The 21,836-nt window shown below is 44.6% G+C and overlaps 1 protein-coding gene across 1 annotated transcript in view; it reads left to right on the plus strand.

Annotated features, from left to right (window-relative positions):
* PARD6B (par-6 family cell polarity regulator beta) overlaps positions 1 to 15,117 on the plus strand; it is a 27,432-nt gene extending 12,315 nt beyond the window's left edge. Inside the window, exons 4-5 of the mRNA XM_012728132.1 lie at positions 4,149 to 4,371; positions 12,762 to 15,117. Of these exons, the coding sequence (XP_012583586.1) occupies positions 4,149 to 4,371; positions 12,762 to 13,591 (1,053 nt within the window). The 3' untranslated portion in view covers positions 13,592 to 15,117. The remainder of the gene's footprint in view (positions 1 to 4,148; positions 4,372 to 12,761) is intronic.
* Positions 15,118 to 21,836: the final 6,719 nt, after the last annotated feature.

Below are 21,836 nucleotides of genomic sequence, written 5' to 3' on the forward strand. Positions count from 1 at the left end.
GGCCGCGGTGGGAAGAGCCGCGAGCGCTTAATCTCATTCCTTGAATCTCATTCCTGTGCGGGGATGGGGGCGAGGGCCGAGGCACCCCGCGACGGGAGGGATGGGGCGCGGCGCGGTGCGAGGTGGCGGGGTTCTGCTCTGGCCGCTGCGGGAAGGGTGGGTGCGTGGGCGCAGACGTTGCCCTTCCGCGGCTCGCGGTGCCTGGGGTGGGGAAGGGGCACCCCGGGGGCCAGCGAGCCCTGGAAAGTTCGCTGCCCGTCCTGCCCGGCGTTTTCCCAGCCCCAGCGCCGGCGTGCGTGTCATCTATAAAATGAACGGTGTCACTTTGCGGTTGAGCAGCACTTTACAGTGGGGGCTGCATGCTCTCCATATTCCTTCGTTCTACCTGTTCACATCGAGTGTGTGCACCCTTGACCAGCGCTGTGCCAGTCTGGTGATCATTACGTTAGTATCCGGGAATTCCTGAATTGTAAGGCTCCCGGGCAGGGCTGTCTGGGGATTCGCTAGGGAGGGCTTTGCAGAGCGGCCCTGAGCAGGGATTTGAAGGTGATCGGCAGCCACTGGAACGTTTTCAGCAAACATCTCATGAACTGAAAAGGCGCTCAGATAATCTTATCTGGTTCTCTAAGACCAGGCTCAGAAAGGTTGCACCCCGGCCAAGCTCTGCTTCTAGGGCGAGACCTTAAACCCTTTTTACGGTGTAATGCTTGGGCTCATTAGACTGCGAAAGAGAGGATGTGGCTGGGCCTGAGAGCATTGAAAACACCGAGTTGGGCAGACCAAAACGAATAAAAGAATCAGAGGAGAGTAAAAGCATACATGTCAGCTTCAAAACTAATGAATGCCATTGAAGGTAAGACTGCTTCCCGAGAAGGCAATCAGGGAGCGACTTCCAGTGGAGCAGTGAGGAAATCTCCCCGGGGCCTGAGGCAGAATGGCTTTTATTAGCTACCGTTGACAAAAGTTTTCTAAGTCGCTGGGTCATCCCATCAGGAATATCTGTATTCAGTTTAAGTGTCACTTGCAGCTTACCTTGTGTATTAGGGCAGGCGCTAGTTGCAGAAACCGTTTTGTTTAATAAGAACAGAAATGTAATTACAGCAATTTAAGGAATTGCACTTCTGTGTCCTCCCAGAAACTGCCCAGCAGTGAAGCAGCGAGTTGGAACTGAGGGCTAAGGTGGTTCAGTAGCCGGCGCTTTTCTTGTAGCAGTGCCGTGATGGTAGTGGTTCTGAGCCCAGAGATTGAACCTTTTCGAGGCACTTCTGTTATAAATCTAGCTTGGCATTGTGGGAGTTGAGGTTAAGAAAAGAGAAACACTTGCGATGTTGCATAATCTTAAAATTCAGTTTGTGGTCCTTATCTTGGTGGCAAGTCTTTAATTTTTTTAATCACAGAAAAAATGGGTAGGGATTCTAGGCGCACTATACATACAATCAAGAGGTTAGTGATTTATCTCTCAGACTGGGGAACCTTGAGCTCTCTGGGACTGGAATTTCAGGCTTTCTGCCCTTCTGTTCTGTCAACTGATTAGTGAGTCTGTCCCATACTTAACTCTAAACTACTTGTTAGTATTGGGCCTGCCTCCTGCACTGGCAGGAACCTTGTCTCCTGAGTAGAACCGAGGCTGCTGAGAACCCGCTCCCATGAAGTGGGCATCACAGAGCTGCTGTTCCCGGTGTCTGGGACACCTCCTGGTTTAAATACATATTGCTGGTAACATATTTTCATGGTTGTCTTCCCCAGATTGCACAGATTTTGAAAACTATTTCCTTTACTATGCCCCCATGATACTGGTACAGCATTTTCCAAAATTGATCAATGAGGTGGCAGCCACCTCTGCAGGGAGGCCCCATCCTAGTCCCAGGCTCTCTTCATCTTCTGTGTAAAACACCAGTGAGTGCCACCTTTATTTTTTGTTCACGAAAGTGGAAATGGTAGAAATAATTAAAATAATGGGTAATGCAAGCACAGCTATAGTTAAATTGTAATAGTAGCTACCTTGTGATTTATCTTCCTGACTTCTCAGGGGTGGGAAAGTTCTTAATAAGGTAGTATCCTTCAGTAACCGTGGAGGTCTTGGAAAAGCTGTACATTTTCTAATTATTCGTAAGCAAACAATACTAATTTTAAGTTTGCATCTCTCAAATGTCCCAGTAGATCCTGGATAAGCGCCCACCAACCTGGATACCTAGGGCAGATTCGACCGTCTCAGTAACTTCTAACAGTTCATATGGTGAATAGTTGTGGATGATTCTTTATTTGTCAGTATTTTTCTTCATGTGGTTAAAAAGTTCTCTTAATCCTATTGTTTTGCTGCAAGAGCCATAACAACTTTTTTCCTGCTAACATTTACAAAAGGGCACATCTACTGGGAAGCCATACAGTTTGCCATTGTTTTTAAGCAGAAGAAGGAATTGTTGAGCAAAGAATTTTCATCCAGCAGCATCTAGAGCAAAAGCATTGAAGCTCTGAAATGTCTGGTTACTAGATGTTACTCCCATCATGCAGGAGGGGAAGGGGTGAATCAGAAAGCACTAGACACTTTCTGTTGTAATACCGGAATAAGGAATATGGAGGAGAAACTGTGACTTTTGATAACATCATAAGACTAACTGATATGAAGGGTGTTCCCAAGTTTTTATTTACCTTGAAATGTGAAGGTGTGACTAAGCTTTTTGAGAACTGTAGGTATGAGTCACCTTATTTTCTTGTCAGATGTTAATGTTTATGTTTCAGGAGTGTGTTTTGGAAACTTATTTATTAGAGTTAAGAGATGATTTTGGTGAATTTTTATGTAAATTTAATTAACAATTAGTATATTAGCAAGGCTAATGAACTTCTTTGAGACAGCGGAAGCAGTGAGTTCAGATGCCACATAGGGTCCTGGGGAAAATGAATTGACCTGTTTGTTAGTTCAGATTATTCTGGAAGGGCCTTGCTCTGCCTGCTAAATGTTTAAGGTTGTCTTCGTAGTACATTAGTATTTCTTATTTGTGATAGATACTGAAAGGAAAAGTGAATTCAGTGGGCAGACACATACAGGGAACATTTGTTTAAAAGCTTTTTGTTGTGTTTTCTTGTTTGTTTGTTTTTAAGCAACTGTAGGACTTAACTGAGCCTGTAATATCTGGGCTTTACAGTGATTCCTAAATATATAGGAATTATAGGGTTATAGTTAGGTAGCAGTTCCCAAACTTAGTTGATTGAAGCCCCTTTTGAGAAAGACCCATTAACCTTCCTCAGGTTTCCGCATAGGCAATGCCATGCTATCCCCATGGAAGTCATAGTTCCGTTTATCATGGATGAAATGAAACCAGCCCTTAGAGTTGATAAGAACCACTTTTTCAAGGTGTGTTTGTAGGAGTCAGAGCCGTGAAGGTGATTATTGAGCACGAGGACGAGGACAGTGCGTCCTCTGTACCACTGCTTCATACCTCTCTGTGCATCTTCCTCTTTACCCCGTAGTTGGAGAGCTGGAGCAGGCCCCAGCCTTTGAGTCCCCAGGGCCTAGCACTGGGCCAGGCACATAAACACTTCTGTTAATTGGACAGTTGCAGAACCTAGAGTTGTCTAATGAAGCTTTCCTGTTCAGCATTACCAGAAGGTGGATGCATCTCATCCATAGTCCTAGGATTTATACAGTAAACTCTATTCCTATTGTATCTTGGTGACAAGGTTGCTGAAGCCTTTTGTGTCTATTGCTGTTAATTCTTGCCACTTCCCGTGAAATCATCATTCCTTTTCCAGGGCAGGAAACTTGAATGCTTTTTGCTAATGATCAGAATAAAGCCTGGCATCTGTACTGCCTGATGGTTTGAGGAGAGTAGTGCTGTCAGGCAGGGCCTGGGCTCCAGCTGAGCTGGAGCTGAGTCACTTCGCTGCGCTGGCCCCAGGGGCCTCAGGACCCCAGGGACTGCACTGAGCCTGCTTCTCTGGAAAGAAGTGGCGCAGTGAGGAGGCACATTCCTGTGCCTTCCTTACACTGCCTTATCTCCCAGTAATGAGATTCTGCCTATGTTCCTGGGGCTGTCTTCTTGACCTAAGGGATATCATGGACCTATTATTTCCCTGCGGTTTGTGTTTTAAAATTGGGTCCTGTTACTTTTGTTTTCTTGTTTTAATTAATTAATCTCTTTATTTAATAGTTTGGAGCTGAATTTCGTCGATTTTCACTGGAAAGATCAAAGCCTGGTAAATTCGAGGAGTTCTATGGATTACTGCAGCATGTTCACAAGATACCAAACGTTGACGTCTTAGTGGGCTATGCTGACATCCATGGAGACTTACTGCCTATAAATAATGATGATAATTACCACAAAGCTGTTTCAACGGCCAATCCATTGCTTAGGATTTTTATACAAAAAAAGGGTAAGTGCCACTGTTTAGCACAATTGTTATAGAGATAGAAATAGTTTATTTTCCTCATTGATAAGACATGCACCCTGCCTCAGACTTCATGATAAGCGTGTTAACCAAGTGGATTAAAATACCCATGACATTGTTGGTATAACTAGTATGTCTGCACTTTGCTAAGTAACCTTAGAAAATGTCTGTAATTAATTATAACTTCTTAGATTTTTAATAGAAATTGAGTGTTCACATCACTGAATGGAATTTCATTCAGAAAGATGTACAGAGAGTATCACTTTGGAGCGAGAAACATTCTCAGTTTTTGGTGGTAACCAGCTTTCAAGTGCTCTCCTTACCACTTACTAAGACCTGAAGCTCAGTGTTTATCCTTCCTGGCCTCACTGCCTTTATCTGTAACATAAACATGTTATCTCATAGGGTGGCTAAGTAAGCTGAGTGCAGTACCCCAGCATGTAGCATGCAAATCCAGTAAACGGGTCCCCCCTTTCTCTTTTAGAGTATTTAGAGTATAGAAATAAAATTACCTGGAGAATTAGGTGTTGTTTTTTAGAGGAATGTAAACATTGATATTAGTTTGTAAAAGATCATTTGAAATAACTACATAGCAAATGTGGTCAAGTGTATTTTGGTTTGTTTTTTCCTAAATTTTATTTATTTTTGTGTAGAACTGGGGTGTAGACTTTAGGTGCAGGGGCTAGAGGACTCACCAGAGGCAGTGGGGAGCACAACAAGCAGATCTACTGAAATGCACTGCTGAGGGGAGCAGCGGGGAGACAGAAGTCTTCTGTGCATAGTGGGTCAGCTCTCTGGTTGGGGCTCTAACTCAGGCCTTAGTGGCGATAGCACTGAGATTTAACCCTTAGCCACCAGGGAGGTCTGTCAAGTGTATTTTGTATCCTAAGACTTTTCTTATCTTTGTGGCCTCCTGTGTATGTGTGTTATCTCTTGGTGGGCAGGGAGTGTGCCTTTTCTTCCTTTGTCTTTGGTAGATGAAGAAATTTGGAAAACCTTCCTGAGAGGAGCGCACCCAGAGTCCTGGGATAATGTAAAGCCCATTTGTAAACAGACCCAGAAAGCAGTAGGGGGGATGATAGAGGTTACCCTTGAAGAGGAAACTTTATTTCCAATCAGGTGATAAGCATTGGGCCACTTCGAGGGCTTTGAAATTCTACTGATTATGTGTCTTTGCTTTTCTGGGTTTGGAGGAACTAAAATTGCCAAGAAAATAAACCCCCAAGGGTCATTCTTACTTAGCTGGCTATTTACAAAATACTCACAAACACATAAAGTACTTTTCTCAAAGACCCCAGAGATCTGTTTCTTAGCTAAGATGACATGGGCATAGCATAGTTGGAGCAGTCTCAAACAGATTACTTTGGCTGTTCGGAATGCAGGGGAGCGGGGCAGGAGCCCTCTTAGAGGAGAAAACAGAGCAGGCAGGAAGAGCCAGCTGGGAAGCTGCCTGGTGAAGGGGTAGGTGGGGAAAGCATTGCGAGAAGACCAGGGGGAATATTTGAGCATCATCGCTGTCGGTTGCATGGTGCAGAGCCTAAGGTGACTCCAATAGAGAAAAGCTTCTGGGTGTGAGCACTGTGGCTGGGCCACTGCCATAAACAAGCAAAATTTGGAAGAGATTCACTTCGAGAGAAAACTGGTTTGGTTTCAGGACAAATATACTTATCAGCTGCTGAGTTTCAACCAGGTAGGTAATTGGAAATGGTTGGAGCTGAGGAGAGCAGTCTGAGGCTCACTAGTTGAAAGTGAGCAGAAAAGTGATTTTTTAAATAAGAGTTAGCTGAGATGAAAACCAGGGGTAGAGTCTTCGAAAGCTAAATCGGGAATGTTTGAGGAGAAAGGACAAACATTTGAGTAGAACTTGCCATTTTTAAAGATTTGCTTACTTATTTATGCATGCAAGATCTGGGGTGCAAGGCAGAGGTGCAGGAAGGTGAGAGGATTCACCAGAGACAGAGAGGGGTGCAGAAGAGGTGGATTTCCTGAAATATACTGCTGAGGGGAGCAGCAGATGAAACAAGACTGGTCTGCCATGCCATATGGGTTACTTCCCTGGGCGGGAATCAAACTCGTGCTGCAGTGGCTGTGGATCACTTCATAGTGCTGCACTTTAACTTGTGCCACCAGGGAGGGTCCAGAACTTGCCATTTTTAAACAGAATAATTTAGATAATTCTGTAATAAGCCTTGCTCGTAGTTTTAATGTAGAGTCCTATGAACAATGACTGTTCTTAAACTACTGCCTCCTGACAGAATTTTCTTGGGTTGTCCCCTTTATTAGAAGGGTAACAGACATTATATTATACCACCACATGTTTTTGTTACTGGGATTATAACACTGGGATTTTGTTACTGGGATTATATGATGAGGAAATGAATTCTAGCATCTTTTAAAGGTAGTTATCTTTTGTTGTTTTCCTCTTGAATATATGTATGTGAACAGAAATTTTCTGAGTCATAGAGGTAAGCATCCAGTACAATTAAAAACCCTTAGAATTTGATTAATAGACAGCTCATCTGTCAGAATATTTAAAAAATACAATGGAATATAAACACAACTGAAACAAAAAATGGAAAGTAAGTTGGTCCATTCACTCCTGCTTAAGTGCCTCCAGTGGCTTCTCACCATTTAATCTGCCCCAAGATTAAAATTCTTCCTGAATGGGACCGCATGACCTCCTCATCCTCCACAGCCAGCCTCACTGGCCTCTTTCTTCCTTCCGACACCGTAAGCTTGTTACCGAGCGCCTGCTGCCGGGTAACGCGTTGTTCTGCCTCTGCACTGGCCCTTCCTGGAACGCCGGCAGCAGCTCCTCCAGCCTGGCGCTCCGTCCTCAGACCTCAGCCCAGGTGGCTTTTTCAGGGTGCTCCGGAGACCCAGCCCTTCCACCCTGTCAGAGCTCCCTCCAAAGACCTTAAACAAAGCTCCGTAGATGCGTAAATAGAAAGCTGACTTTGTTTAAACCTTTACACACGTTAAATTCAGAACCTAACAAAGAAGGTTAAGTATAGTTATATTTTGTTGCTTAATTACAGCACTTCTTATTTCCCCAGTTTGTTGATTTCAACTAGGGAATGTAGAAGACAGAATTACACCAGATAGGTAGCAAGTGATTTTTTAAAAAAACCAAATTTTCAAACAAATTTAAAAATCTTAAGACCATGCACTCCTCCAAAATCTGATCCCCTATCAAGTTTTTTTGAAGTGAAAACTCACAATTGAATGAGTAAACTACTTTGTAGCCTAAATTCCAAGATAGTGTTTTTGCATATCTTAAAAAGTTTTATTATAATGTGTTGTTAAAGGGAAATAGCCATTTCTAGGGTTATCATCACAGAAGCAAAACCAAAACAAATAATGGATCCCCTGGGCTTTGGCCCACCCTCGCTTCCCACTAGAGCTTTGGGAGATGAGAAAGTGCAGAATAGTTTTCCTACTCTTGTAGTGTAGGTTATTACTGTGCAGTAAACAATTGTAGAAAATATTTAAAGGTCACTCCTTTGAAAGACACTCGGTCATTTCTGCAATGGCAGACAGCCAGGGAAGGGTGGGCATTCAAAAGCTTGCCAGCCATTCGTGAGCCTCAGCCCCGTCTGGAGCTCGTTGGTATGCACAGTCCTCGCCAGAGCTGATGGGAATATCTATACCGAAACCTGGTGGTCTGTCATGGTCTGCTGTGTACAACATGAGACGACTACGCATGTACCTTGGATTTATTCAGGGAGTTTGTTGAAAGCATGAGCGGGCCTTGCTGGAGACAGGCCACGATCTTGTGGCCAGACCCCCCCACTGCTGGCAGGTGCTGGGCCATCGTAAAACTTCCTGCGCAGTAGACGTGATTTGGGGTTGTGTTTTACATACGCATACTTTGTCTATTTTAATAAATCAAGGTTTATTTTAGAACTAATCTAAGGGATATACATTTTAATAGTAAATTGTAAAAAAAAAAAAACAAACCAAAAGACAGTCAAAGATTTGGCCCAAAATAAAAGGTTAAATAAATGTGGCATAATGTCTTGGAATAGGACACCAGCTGCTGGTGACAGAAACCTGGGTGTCACCTTTGACACATCACTTTTTTTTTAATTGAGGTGACTGGTTTGCAACATTCCATGATTCAGAGGCCTATTTTTCAGTCAGTCACCAGGCCCATTAAAACTGTCTTCTAATTGTTTTTCAAATTTATTTCCCCATCTCACTGCCTTTGCTCCAGGCCAGGTATTACCTTAAGTCACAGCTGCAGCCTCGACTTCCTTCTTAGGCCCATCCTGCTGTCACAGCCAGCATGAGCACTACAGAAAAACCAAAATCCCATGGCTCCGGTTGAAGACGTAAACCCGAGCACCCCCAGGAACCCTTGCTGGTGTGCCCTCTGGCTGCTCCTCACTGGGCTCCCCACTCTCCTCCTCCGGCTCCTCCCCTGGACCCCAGCCCCTCCGCCCGCACCCGCTCACCGCCTTGGGCTCCCAAGGCTGCCCACCTGCTCATCCCTGCCTGTGCCCCGAGAGCCCTCCCACCTTCCCCTTGGTTGGCTGGCAGCCCCCTCCCAGTCTCCCGTATGTGGGTCTCGCTGGGGCAGCCAGCTGTGCCCTCCCACCACACTGGGTTCCTGCTCACAGGCACCGCAGCGCAGTGCACCCCACAGCTCTGGGCGCCTGGGGGGTGATTCTGGCTACTCTTTGATCGCCCTCTCCTCCTTTGGCCTATCAACTTGGTGAGAGCAAGATCTTTTCTGTCTTGTTGGCTGAGTCTGCAGCACAGAGAGGCACAGCCTGGCCACATGGAAGCTGCGTATAAAACACTTGGTGATTGATTTTTCTTGTATTAGGAAGCAAAAGGATCTGTACAATTTGAATATTGTTTTAAGTGATGTCTAATCCTTTTAAAGTTGCCAGATCTATTTCATTTAACCTTTTTGGATTAGAACAAGGGTTGGCACACAAAGCTGGAAGGCTCCACTGGCTGTTTTTGTAAATAAGGTTTTCTTGGCACACAGCCATGCTCATTCCTTTATGTATTGCCTGTGGCTGCGTTTGCAATAGAGACTGTATGACCTGCAGTACCTAAAATAGTTACTGTGTAGCTGTCTGGAGAAGGGCCATCAATACTAGTTTAGAACCATTCAATAACTTTTCATTCTTCCCTGTCTTCCTACCAAATGGGATAATCTTGAACTTTCTGGCTAAGTCCACCATGAAGTGTTACTGTGTAGAGATGCTGATGGGGGTCCCCATATTCTCCTTAGGCTCTTATCTCTTTACCTGTGCCCAAGTCTCACGAGTGTACTCTTACTTACCCTGACACTGACTCTGACCTAGGCCCAAGAGCTAGTGCGTGAGACCTCACGGCTTTCCAGAGTCAGTGCTTACAGAGCAAGTGGCTCAGCGGAGGGCTACAAGGTCTTCCCGGGCTTTAAGCACAGAGGCTTTTGTGTCAGGGAATTCAGACATTCAGGCTCCTCAGAGGCTTTGCAGGTAGGTCCCAGGGCTTCCAACCGGCTGAGTGTCTGCTGGGGCCCATGTTCTGGGTAAGTGAGGTATTGCTGTGTGACCTGATTCGTACGCTGTGGCAAAGTGGTTTATGCCCGCCAGAGGTTGCTACGAACCAAGTTTCCAAACTTCCCATCTCATTCTAAGTGCAGTGCTTTGGATATAGGTACTCAGGTAGAAAGTCAGCTCCCCTTCCCGGTGGACATTCACCTTTACACTTTAGACTAACACCCTACACCCTGGCTCTCTGCCAAAATATTTCTTTTCCCAGTAGCTGGAAACTGATTAGCTAGATGAGAGAACAAAGGTGCCTTTGTATGGGGCATATTGCTTTTGAGAATTTAGCAAAGAGCATTCAAACAGTGTTTGGATGCAATGCCAAATTACGCAGATTTGGGGGGATTTTTGGTCAGGTTTCCCATGAGTAGGTATGTGAGCAACTTCATTTTGTTCTCAGCTTGCAAGGTCTGGAATTTCCTTTATAAATGTTTTATGGGCTTTCTTAATTGATTATTTTAAAAAAGAAGATAACTTTTAAGAAAACATTCAGCAGAAGGCACTCTTGATAGATTTTTGGCCCAATTTTGCCAAAGATTCTTATGTAATGAATTTATTTCTAAAACCAAATTACAAATGTATTTCTGTGTTTGTAAGAACATAGTGTAGATACTTTATAAATGAACACAAAAAGTTGTCCCCAAAGGAAAAAATGTCCAAGAGGAAGGCACCCTTGTCTTGCATGTATTTCTGGAAGCTCTTAAAAACCTGCTTGGGCACCTTGAGGAAAGGGCCCTGAAGCCCTGTACTTGGCGGGTGAGGCCTAGAGCCACATGCGACTGTTGAGGTGCAGACTCGGGGAGAAAGCCTGGAGCTCATCTTTGTCTCTGCCGTTCCGCACCCTGGTTCCCTGGTCTAGAGTAAAGATGGCACCAGCCCGGAAGGGTGAGGGTCAGGCATGGCACCGGGAGCCAGAAAGACGCAGGAGGGTGGTTGGCTCTGTGGATGTAGCCAGCCTGGGGCTTGAGGCTGTTCTTGAGGGAAAGAAGGAAGACTTTTGTCTTTTTTGCTAAATATCTTGTCCTTGAAAAGTCTGCCCTTTTAGTTTATTCCCATTCCATTTATTTTTGAAATGTGATTTCAACTTACGCTCTGGCTGCTCTTAATTTCATTTCCGTTTCTCCCTCTCATTCTCTGCTGAAATGTTTTCTTCATAGACTCCTGCTTCAGCAGTATGATTATAGAATATCTGCTTAGTCCTGTTTTCCCTTAGTTTATATCAGAAACTATAAATTGCTGCTTTGGGGCCCAAAAAGGTTTTCTTTACTTAATTAGATGTCAGTATTTAAAGGGGGGAAGGTTTTACCTAAAAGACAAAACTCTGGTAATTTGGGTTTGGCGACTGGAGAACTGCCCAGAACGTGCCCTCTGCGTGGGGCAGCCCCAGCCGCCTCCCGGCCGTGTCCTGTTGTTTGTCGCCCCTCAGAGGCAGTCTCATTGCTTTCTGTTGTTTCACACAGTAAAGAAAAAGGACAATTTTTAAAAGCTCTGAAAAGGGGGAAGAGTGTCATTTGCAGACCAGAATTCCTAAGTGTGTGTTTTATGCATTCACTTAATGACAGGTGTATTTAATGACATAGTGTACATTTCCCACCTTGTTTAATCGTGTTACCTGCCCACCCACTAATCTAGGTGCTGGAGCTTGTTCTCTTGACTTAACCTGGGGAATCAAAGTGTCCCATTTCTTATACTTATGCTAAGTATGCAAATTGGAGGGGTTTTAAACAAATAAAGGAAAAATGTGTCTTAAATAACTTTTTTTTAATGTGTAAGACTTAACCAGAACTTCATTTGCCACATTTAATGTTGTTTTTCATTTAATTGTATGTTTTTTTTATTGTGGTAACATTCGGTTACAACTTAATTTTTTTGTTATATTTTTAATTTTTTTTTTACATCATTCTTCATTTTGTGCATTTTTTCACCTCAGTTGTGCATTTTTTCATCTCACCACTAATTCACCTTTGTGCCATCACCACAGTCCAGTGCACTCTTCCAAACCCAGTTCAGATCCCCTTCTCCCCCATAAAATGCTCTGGTTTATAGTTGTTCATTGTTTTCATTTTTACTCTATTACATTTGTCTCTCTTTTTTTTCTCCCCTGCTCCCTTACGCTCCTGTTATGAGTGAAACCATCCGGTATTTTTCTTTTTCTTCTGGCTTATTTCACTAGGCATGATCCCTTCCAGTTCCATCCATGCTGCACAAGGCATGCGTTTATCTTTTTTGATTGCTGAGTAATACTCCATTGTGTATATGTACCATATCTTTTTAATCCAGTCTTCTATTTTTGGGCATTTGGGTTGATTCCACGTCTTCCCTGTTGTAAATAGAGCAGCAATAAACATGAGGGTGCAGGTGTCCTTTTGAGTCACTGTTTTTGTATCCTTTGGATATGTACCTAGGAGTGGGATTGCTGGGTCATATGAAAGCTCTATTTTCAGCCTTTTGAGAAACCTCCAGACAGCTTTCCATAGTGGTTATATCAGCTTGCAGGAGAGTTCCTTTTTCTCCACATTCTCGTCAACATTTGTTGTTGCTAGTTGTTTTAATATGTGCCATACAACTTAATTTTTAATAGTCATTGAACTTTGGCAAATGTAGTGTCAGCATTTAATTTTATGATGTATGCTTGAGAGGGCCACCTATTGGTGTTTCCTGGAATAACGTATCTCACTACTGTACTACATTTGATCTGGTTAGAGTAAGCTAATATATAACTATGTGCTAAGTATATTTGAGTTATCCTTTCTGCACAGATTCACCTGTAGATCAATGGGTGTTTTTCCAGCAGTTCTATAATTACTCTATTTTATTTCTAAACAGAAGAAGCTGACTACAGTGCCTTTGGTACTGACACATTAATAAAGAAGAAGAATGTTTTAACAAATGTTTTACGTCCTGACAACCACAGAAAGAAGCCGCACATAGTTATCAGTATGCCCCAGGACTTCAGGCCTGTGTCTTCTATCATAGACGTGGATATCCTCCCAGAAACTCATCGTAGGGTCCGTCTTTACAAATACGGCACCGAGAAACCCCTAGGATTCTACATCCGGGATGGCTCCAGTGTCAGGGTGACCCCGCACGGCTTAGAGAAGGTCCCAGGGATCTTTATATCCAGACTTGTCCCAGGAGGTCTGGCTCAAAGCACAGGACTGTTAGCTGTTAATGATGAAGTTCTAGAAGTTAACGGCATAGAAGTCTCAGGGAAAAGCCTAGACCAAGTAACAGATATGATGATTGCAAACAGCCGCAACCTCATCATCACCGTGAGGCCCGCGAACCAGAGGAACAACGTTGTCAGGAACAGTCGGGCGTCCGGCAGCTCCGGCCAGTCCACGGATAACAGCCTTCTGGGCTACCCCCAGCAGACGGAACCCAGCTTTGAGCCCGAGGATGAAGACAGTGAGGAAGACGACCTGGTCATTGAAGGCAACGGCGTGCCTCAGCAGATTCCGAAGGCTGTCCCTAACACCGCCAGCCTGGACTCTTTGACACAGATCGAACTCAACTTTGAGTCTGGGCAGAATGGTTTTATTCCTTCAAATGAAGTGAGCTTGGCGCCCGTGGCGAGCAGTGCGAATTCAGACTTGGAAACGCATGCTCCAGGTCAGAAACTCTTAGAAGAAGATGGAACAATCATAACACTATGAAACTTGTTTCAAATGTTTTCGGAGTGAGGATGCCTGGGGAGGACTTGTACATTTGGCTAGTTTGAAGTATACATATACCTCTGGGCCGGTAGCTGGGAGTAGGCACGAGAAAAGGAATAATGCAAGTAATGACACGTCACTGAAATAACATTTAGATGATTGTGTCCACGCAGGTGGGTCACAGGTGAATTTAGTGTAAAACAAAGGGGCCTTTGCTGACGGAGCATGTGTTTCTGCTGCCTGTTCCGGTGCGGCCTCCAAGGCGCGGCCTGGCCGGCGGAGCACGGGGCCCGGTGGCGGCCGCCGCACAGCACTGGCCTCATCTGCCCTGTCGCTATTTTTGAAAACTCAAATGTGAAGAAGTCTGATTCTCTTTGGTACCGGGGGGGCCTCAGTGTTTATGTTCCCAGTGTTTGGTTTCGGTTTTTGTGGTGGCGTTCCTCTGTTGGTGATTTTAGCAAGTAATCTTTTCAGGTGAGTTTTCCTCAAATTCTAAGAAATCAAACCAGTGTACTATCTTTAGGGGTTGCTTCCTCTGCTACAAAGCGCTGATGCTTTGTCCCCAATTGTGAAGCTTCCTAACGCTGTTCTGTTCACCTTTGTCCGCCCTGCGCTTTCACTCCAGGTAGGCCTGGCTGAGCTTGAAAGGCGCTTCCACGGGCTGGGCACAGGGAGACCGCTCTGGACCAGTTTCTTGTCTTTATTCCCAGCCTCACTGGAGATCATTCCTGTTGGTGTGTGTGTGTGTGTACATTGTGGTGTGCGTTTATACTCTGCCAACATATTCAAGTAGTGTGAATCATTTTGGATAAAAGTTGCACCCAAATTGAGAGATTTTTTTACACACAGGACAAACTTGTGCACTTTTGTATGACAAATTTGGGGTTTCCTTACTGGGATTGCTAGGAATACTGCCTATGCTTTTTGGAAAAGATGTAGTATGCACCTTTGACAGGTAGAGTTTATCACTATTAATTGTGCGAGGCTATTTATTGTGTCCAGTGCGTGCCCACCCAGAAGAGGGCAGGCTGCTGCCTGCTCCCCGCCTGCTGTGCTCCGTGTGCGGGAGGAGCCTCGCAGGGAGAGAGCGGGCCTGTGGCTCCTGGGTGCTTCTCGAGGCTGTTTATTAATTATGTTGATGGCAGAGCTTGTCTGGATACCTTTATACCAATTGTGTGCTATCAAAACTGAAGAATCAAATGACTCCGTTCTGAAGGATATTTTCTCTATGCTAAGAATTTGTGAAAAAGTAAAGTCTTGATTAAATGAAGGTCTCTTGACTCAGAATACTTGTGTATTTTGTGCACATTACACCTAAAAATATTATCACTAATCTGTTAACTGCACATTATATAATACAGTGTACTTTGTTGAATTCACCCAAGTTCTTCCATTATATACCACTATTTAATGGCATTCCAGCTTTACTTTTATGAGTTTCATAATCTAACTCTTCTTGAGTGACAAAATAATTTTAATATGTAGAAGGGTAAATTTCATTTATATTATAGGTGGTACTGGGGTTCAACATTTTAAGTAAAAATAGTTTCACATTTACTACCTCTCTTTCTCTTCTCTCTCCAAAGTTTTAGCATCAGAACTTTTCTCTTGGGGGGGGGAAATACTTCAGGGCTTGACTTTTTGTACAAGTTTTTAACTGTAAAATACAGATTTATTTTGTATGTATTCATGAAAATGGAGATCAAGCTGCTAGGGCTAATTTGAATTACCTGCTGAGGATATAGGTTGGTGTTTCAGATAGTCTCAGTTACATATCACTGAAATAATTGACAGCCAGATGTATAGCTCCTGGTTATACAATAAAATGTCAGTTCGTTGAGAGTCTGAATTATTTCAAGTGTACCTTATTTTAACACAAATCCCAGTGGATTCAGCATAATATTTTATAGTACTAAATGTCAAGCCTAACTGTGAATTTTGTTCTGTATTTTAAGTAAATTTATGATAATGTTCTCATGAGCTATCAACAAAATATAAGTACTTTTGTGAACTATGAATTTTCTAATTAAATTTTACATGCGACATGATTTTTACATGAATGATACTTTGTTTAAACTATCAAATGTCAGTATTTTACTACAATTTTATTATAAAATGTACATTACCACTAAATGAACTCTGATTTTAAAAATTGAATTAGCTTTAGTTGTATATTATTTTTTACAAATAAAGATCGACTTGCATAAAGGCTCCTTCGTGTTTCTGACATGAAGTCACCTGACAGGCGTTTACCCACTGCCCGCCGTGTAAATGTGGGGAGAGAAACCTCCAAGTTAGGACGAGATCCTGGCTTCTTGAAAGAATTCACGGATAAACCCGTTTGCGCACGCCCCGCGGACTGCAGGGTGGCCCTTAGGGCGCAGCTCGCCCGATGTCGTGAGAAGTGATGCATGAAGGATGTCCTTCTGGGGTCATCGTTGCATCGCTCAGGACTGCTTGAAACAAAAGCAGTTTGTACTGTGACAGTTTCTATTGTGAAATTCAAAGTCACGTAGTTATTCTTTTAATTTCCACCCTGTATGCTGTTGTTTATATGGACTGAATTCACCTTGTACAGAGCCATGTAAAAGGCCTGAGATAAAAGCAACCTTCTTACCGAGCCATTTCAAATCCCAAATTAGTTACCCTCTCATTGGCTTAGCAGATCTTTGCACTAACTCTTCTACCAATCGGCATGGAAGATAAACCTGAATTCCTCCCCGAGTTTGAAACAACAGGTTGAAAAGCCTCAGAGTAGGAATTCAGCATCAGGCACACAGCTCATCACCTCACTGACTGGTGCAAGGGTGTCTTGCCTAACACGTGACGCTCGTCTCTGGGTTTCATGGGCCACAAGACACTGGTATGAAGCTGCAACATCCTTTAACCATCAGAATGTGTCTCCCTGCTATCTGTGTCTTAAGTCCCTGCTGCTTCCGAGTTTCCAGTCTGCACAAAGAAATTTGATTTGGAAGAAAAGTCAGAAATGTAGGGGGAAAAACTAGCCTCCCTGTTCTGATTGCATGTCTGAAAGTGCTTGACTTAACAGCAAGTGCTTATTGTTTAAGTTGCCCATCTGAGAATGAGGGCAGGTGTGACTGCGTGGTGGAGCTTGGAGAGTGGATGGACCCCAGTTACCTGCAGCTGAGCTCTCAGATGCCTCCTGAGACACTCAGGCTTGACTGTTGCCTGGACAACAGATCACTTGGTGGTGGTCCTGTTACCTGGGGGTAATGTGCAAATGAGCGCCTCCTAGCTACGGGCACTTCTATGTTGCTTGAGTGCTGGGCGGAAGCGGGGACTGGTTGTGAGAAGATAATATATTGGAAATGAATCTGAGATTTAATCACAGAAAAGTCCTCCATGCGTAGTAGTCTACCAAGTGCTTTCCCAGAAACAAATGAGATTTAGGTATTTTGAAATTATCTTTACAACAGTTGATGTTTATGAATTAAAAATCAACGGGGTTCGTATTTCTTTTGCAAGTCGTATATTAAAAAACGAAAACTCTGGGCCCTCCCTGGTGACACAGCGGGGTAAAGCGCAGCACTGCCAGTTGGCCACAGCTGCTTCAGTGCAAGTTCGATCCCCACCCCAGAGGTGACCCACAGGGTGCAGCAGACCTCCTATCTCGCCCGCTGCCCCATCAGCAGTGTCCATCTGCCTGATCAGCTTTGTCTCTGGTGAATCTTCTCACTGCTCCTGCACCTCTGGCCGGTACCCCAGTTCTGTGTGCATAAATAAATAAATCTTTTAAAAAAATCTTGAAAAGGGTATTTGTTACAAATTGGTGTTCTTAATGGAATAGAAAATTGTTGATTTTTAAAATAATTACCAGATTCATTAACATCCTGTAGAATGGATGGCAAAGTTCTTAGGGAGTAAAGATAATTTAAAAAATAAATTTCAGGGCCCTCCCTGGTGGCGCAGTGGGCTAAAGCACTGCGCTAAGAAGCTTAAGCCGCTTCCACATGAGTTCGATCCCCGCCTGCCCCGGAGGTGACCCCATGGCGCGGCAGACCTCTCTTGGCCCGCCCGCTGCTCCCTCAGCAGTGGACTTTGATCATCTGCCTGTTCTGCTCCCCACTCTGTCTCTGGTGAAGCCTCTCACCCTCTGCATCTCTGGCCTGTACCCCAGTTCTATATGAATAAATAAATCTTTTAAAAAATAATAAATAAATTTCAATCATAGACATAATACATAAATTCATCTTAATGAAAATTTAGAAAAAGGTTTTTTTCCCCACAAAGCATACTTATTCATACTTTTTACTTTGTTGTAAAATTACAGTGGCTTAAAATTTTGGATAATTTGTAATACAAATCAGGACACTGCAGAGAACGGAGTGCTGTTCATCAGGCCAGGAGAACAGGCACAGGCCAGCACTGTTGTGGGTGAATTCTCATGTGACTCCTGTGCTTAAAGACACTGGTGGGGCCTCCCTGGTGGTGTGGGGTTGAGTCTCAGCAATAGCTGTGAGGGCCTGAGTTCGACCCCTGCCCAGGGAGTGACCCACATGGCCCTGCAAACCTCTCCTGTCTCCCCACTGCTCTCCTCAGCAGCGTGTTTCAGTTGAGTTGCCTGTTCTGTTCCCCACTCTCTCATGAATCCTCTCACCCCTTGCCTCTGTCTGGCACCTCTGGCCTATACCCTAGTTTTTTTTATGCATACATATTTTTTTTTCAAAGATACTTTGATAATAGTGTTCAAATATTTTTTAAAAACCTCAACTCAGTAAGAGACGCACTGAATATTGGCCCGGTACACAGCTGTATGTGCTTAGCTCTGTGTGTGTGAATGTTGGTGTGTTAGAGCGTTTACAAAGTGAACCTAAATTTACACATGCAAAATGTTGCTTCTCTTCTATTTTTTAAATGTTTATGAGAATATCCCAAATCAATTTGCATAGAAGAGTTGGGGTGTAGGTAGGCCAGAGGTAAGGGGGGTGGGGAGGGTGAGAGGATTCACCAAAGACACAGTGAGGAGAACAGGTGGACTGACTGAAAAGAGGTCAGCTAAGGGAGCACAGGCGAGGCAGGAGAGGTCTGCTCTGTGAAGGCTTCCTGGCCGGGGTGAGCTCAGGCTGCAGCAAAGACAGCACTGAGACTGAGCCCCGAGGCCCCCCCCCCTCACTTTCAGAATAGACTGTTTTAAAGACTATGCGCCACCTCACTTCCCCCTTGAGAGATTTGCCTTGGAAAAGGTATTTCTTTCCTTGGGGGGAGGGAAGCACTATTTCATGTTTGCATTTTTATCTTGAAATAACTTCCCACTTAGAAGAAACTACATCAAGAAAACAGCTTATACACTTCACTCAGATTATCCGCACACTTGCTTTATCTCTATTTTTTCCTAAAACATTCAAGAATCAATTGCAGCGAATTTTTTTTAAAGATTTATTTATTTATTCATACAGAACTGGGGTACAGGCCAGAGGCTCAGGGGCGGCAAGAGGCTTCACCAGAGGCAGAGCAGGGAGCAGAACAGGCAGATCGAGGAAGTACACTGCTGAGGGGAGCAGCGGGCGGGTCAGGAGAGGTCTGACACGCCATGTGGTCACCTCTGGGGCAGGCGGGATCGAACTCATGCGGAAGCGGCTTTAGCTTCTCAGTGCTGTGCTGTAACCCGCTGCGCCACCGGGGAGGGCCACGGCAGCGAATCTGATCCCTTCCTAAAGATTTAAGCCCATATTCCTACGGGTCAAGATAGTGTCTTATACTTTCCCTTTTACAACCCTAGTTCATTACCAGATTCAAAGACCTCCCATGGATGCAAAAATGTCATCTACTACACAAGCCATCATGGACTCCCCCCCCCACACACACTGTCCTGAGAAGGTTCTTCACAGAGCACCTGCCCTGCCCCAGGTCTCCATCCAGACCATGCAAGGCATTTGGTTGCCACAACTCTGCTTGAAACAGCCCTTCAGCTTTTCTTTGTCTCTCATAATATTGACCCTTTTCAGCAGTAAAGGCATTATTTTATAGACTGCCCCTCAGTTTGGGTTTATCTGCATTCTTGTAATTAGATTCCAGTTATTCCTTCCTGCTGTAGGGCTAATCTGTGATGTCACAGCAGGAAGTTAATTTCTACATGGTTGGTGTCAAAACTCTAGAGGGGAAGAGCTATCCTGGTTCTCTTAGGTGCTGCCTGTCATTCTAATTACTCTTTTGCTGATGCAGACCCTAGCAATACAGGAAACAAGGAAATCAGATTCCAGATCAAGGCCGGGGACAGAGTCCACCCCAGTGAAACCCGGTTCTTCTAGAACCTACATGATCTGTCCCCAGGTTTTCTGTCCTGCCAGTGCCCTGCAGCTAGCTTTGCATCTCTGAGAGGTAGGAAGTTGCCTATCAGGTTCTCTCCAACATTCCCAGAGGCGCCCTTAGGTGTGTACCCGATGGGTGACTGTGACTCAGGCACAGGTGTGTGTGCCCAGTGACTCAGACGAAAACCATTCCCTTGGTAAATACCTGCAGCACCTGCAGTGCAGGGAACATGGAGCAGAGGATTCTAGAAGGTGGGCTTTCCAATAAAGGTGATGATGAGCATACCAGCACAGCAATGTCCACAGTTTTGCTGGTGGACCAGTCACTGAACCTCGAATCACTTGAATCAGAGGGAATCTCGTCCCCAGAGTGCACCCAGTCACTGAAGGTAGATTTCATCTGATGGTCCAGTAAAGCAGAGAAGCATGGGAAAATGTCTTAAAACACACAACTTTGACTATCTGATTTTACTTGGTTACATGAATTTCACCCAATCACACAGGGTTACGTAAACTTGAAACAGCGTCGGGCACACTTGTACCTACCATGCCAGACCATTCTTGAAATGTAGTTCCAAGCGTCTCACTCCAGGAGACCCAATTCCTCCATCCCCTGTGCAAAGGACAAGTGAAACCTTTGCAATTCCATTGTGACACCAGAGGGTTTTTCTTCTGAGCTGGCCTCGCCACCCTCAACTCTAGGCTGCCTTGGCCAGGGCTGACAGGGCCCGTGCCCAGTGGGGCTGGCATGTGTCTCCAACGGCCAAGCAGACAGGGCCAGGAGAGAGGGAGGAAATAAACGGAAAGGGAGAGGAGCCAGGAGAGAGGAGCCGAGAGGCTGGGAAGCTGGCCAGATGGCCAAGGACTGAATGGGCTCTATCAGCTCCTGACAACGCCTAGAATTTCCAGACAGTCCTCTGCGGAACACGAGCTCCTTTGCCTGGACAGCGCCCAGACCCATCAACGCTGGTTTTTCTGTAGGTGAAGGGTTCATGATTTCGAGGGATGGTGAACAGGCTGCAGCAGGTGAGTCCTGTAGGCATCCCGCCCCTGGAAGGCGAGGGCCACCTTCACGGCCAAGCACTCCGCGGTTGCAGACACAGATGTTCTCCTCCGGAAGGTTGGCGTGGAAAGCCGTGGCAGTTCCAAGGTGAGGGGAAGCTGACAAGACCGATAATGCTGACGATGTGGGTATTTTCTTTCTCCTTCCTCTTTTAGCAATGAGAAGACAAATAATGGTTAAGGGCAGATAAAATATTTAGCAGTGTCCATGCATAATTTATCTGAGTGGACGCTCGTTTCCAGCCTGATGCTTTGCTCTGGTTAGGGCTTCTCAGTTCTCGAGCTGCTGTGTCTCCTTGGCTAACTGACATGGACATATTTTTACTCTTTTCTTCCCAGGTCTAACTGTTTTAACATTTTTCCTGTTGAAGTACCATTCCTAGATGTCGTTACAGGCAGCAAGAGAAAAACTTAAAAGAGAGGTTTTTTGAAGTTGTTTCTGCGCTATGGGGCTTGCCAGAGTTTCAGGAATATGTTTATTTGTATACAAAAATGTTATGAAGAGTAGACAGGTTAAAAAAACTGCCCACTGAAGTGATATTTGATTTCAGAAGAAATTTTAGAAATAAATAGAGAAGAAAAATGTCAGCCTCTTACCACCCCCCCCCCCAAATTAGAATGCAAAGAGAACCTCTGGAGTTTCCGGTGTGCAGGCACATTGATATGAGCGATTCACTATGCTCTGTGATAGTACCGGGCCATATAAATGCAAGTTATTCTGCCGTTTGCTGGCTTCAGAGGACGCTGCTTGCTTTGCTCGCAAGGATGGTTCTAGAGCTTCGTGACAGCTTCTTTGTGGTTCCTTGTAGAGATAGAACATCTTTATGTAAAGCCGGTTCCTCGTGGCTTGTTCCTGCCTTTTTTCGATGCCACCATGAGCAGCTTTGTAAATACATCTTTTTGTTCTCTGTCCC

Source organism: Condylura cristata, unplaced genomic scaffold (genome assembly GCF_000260355.1).
Source record: "Condylura cristata isolate star-nosed mole 26May11 unplaced genomic scaffold, ConCri1.0 scaffold00022, whole genome shotgun sequence".
Taxonomy (NCBI): domain Eukaryota; kingdom Metazoa; phylum Chordata; class Mammalia; order Eulipotyphla; family Talpidae; genus Condylura; species Condylura cristata.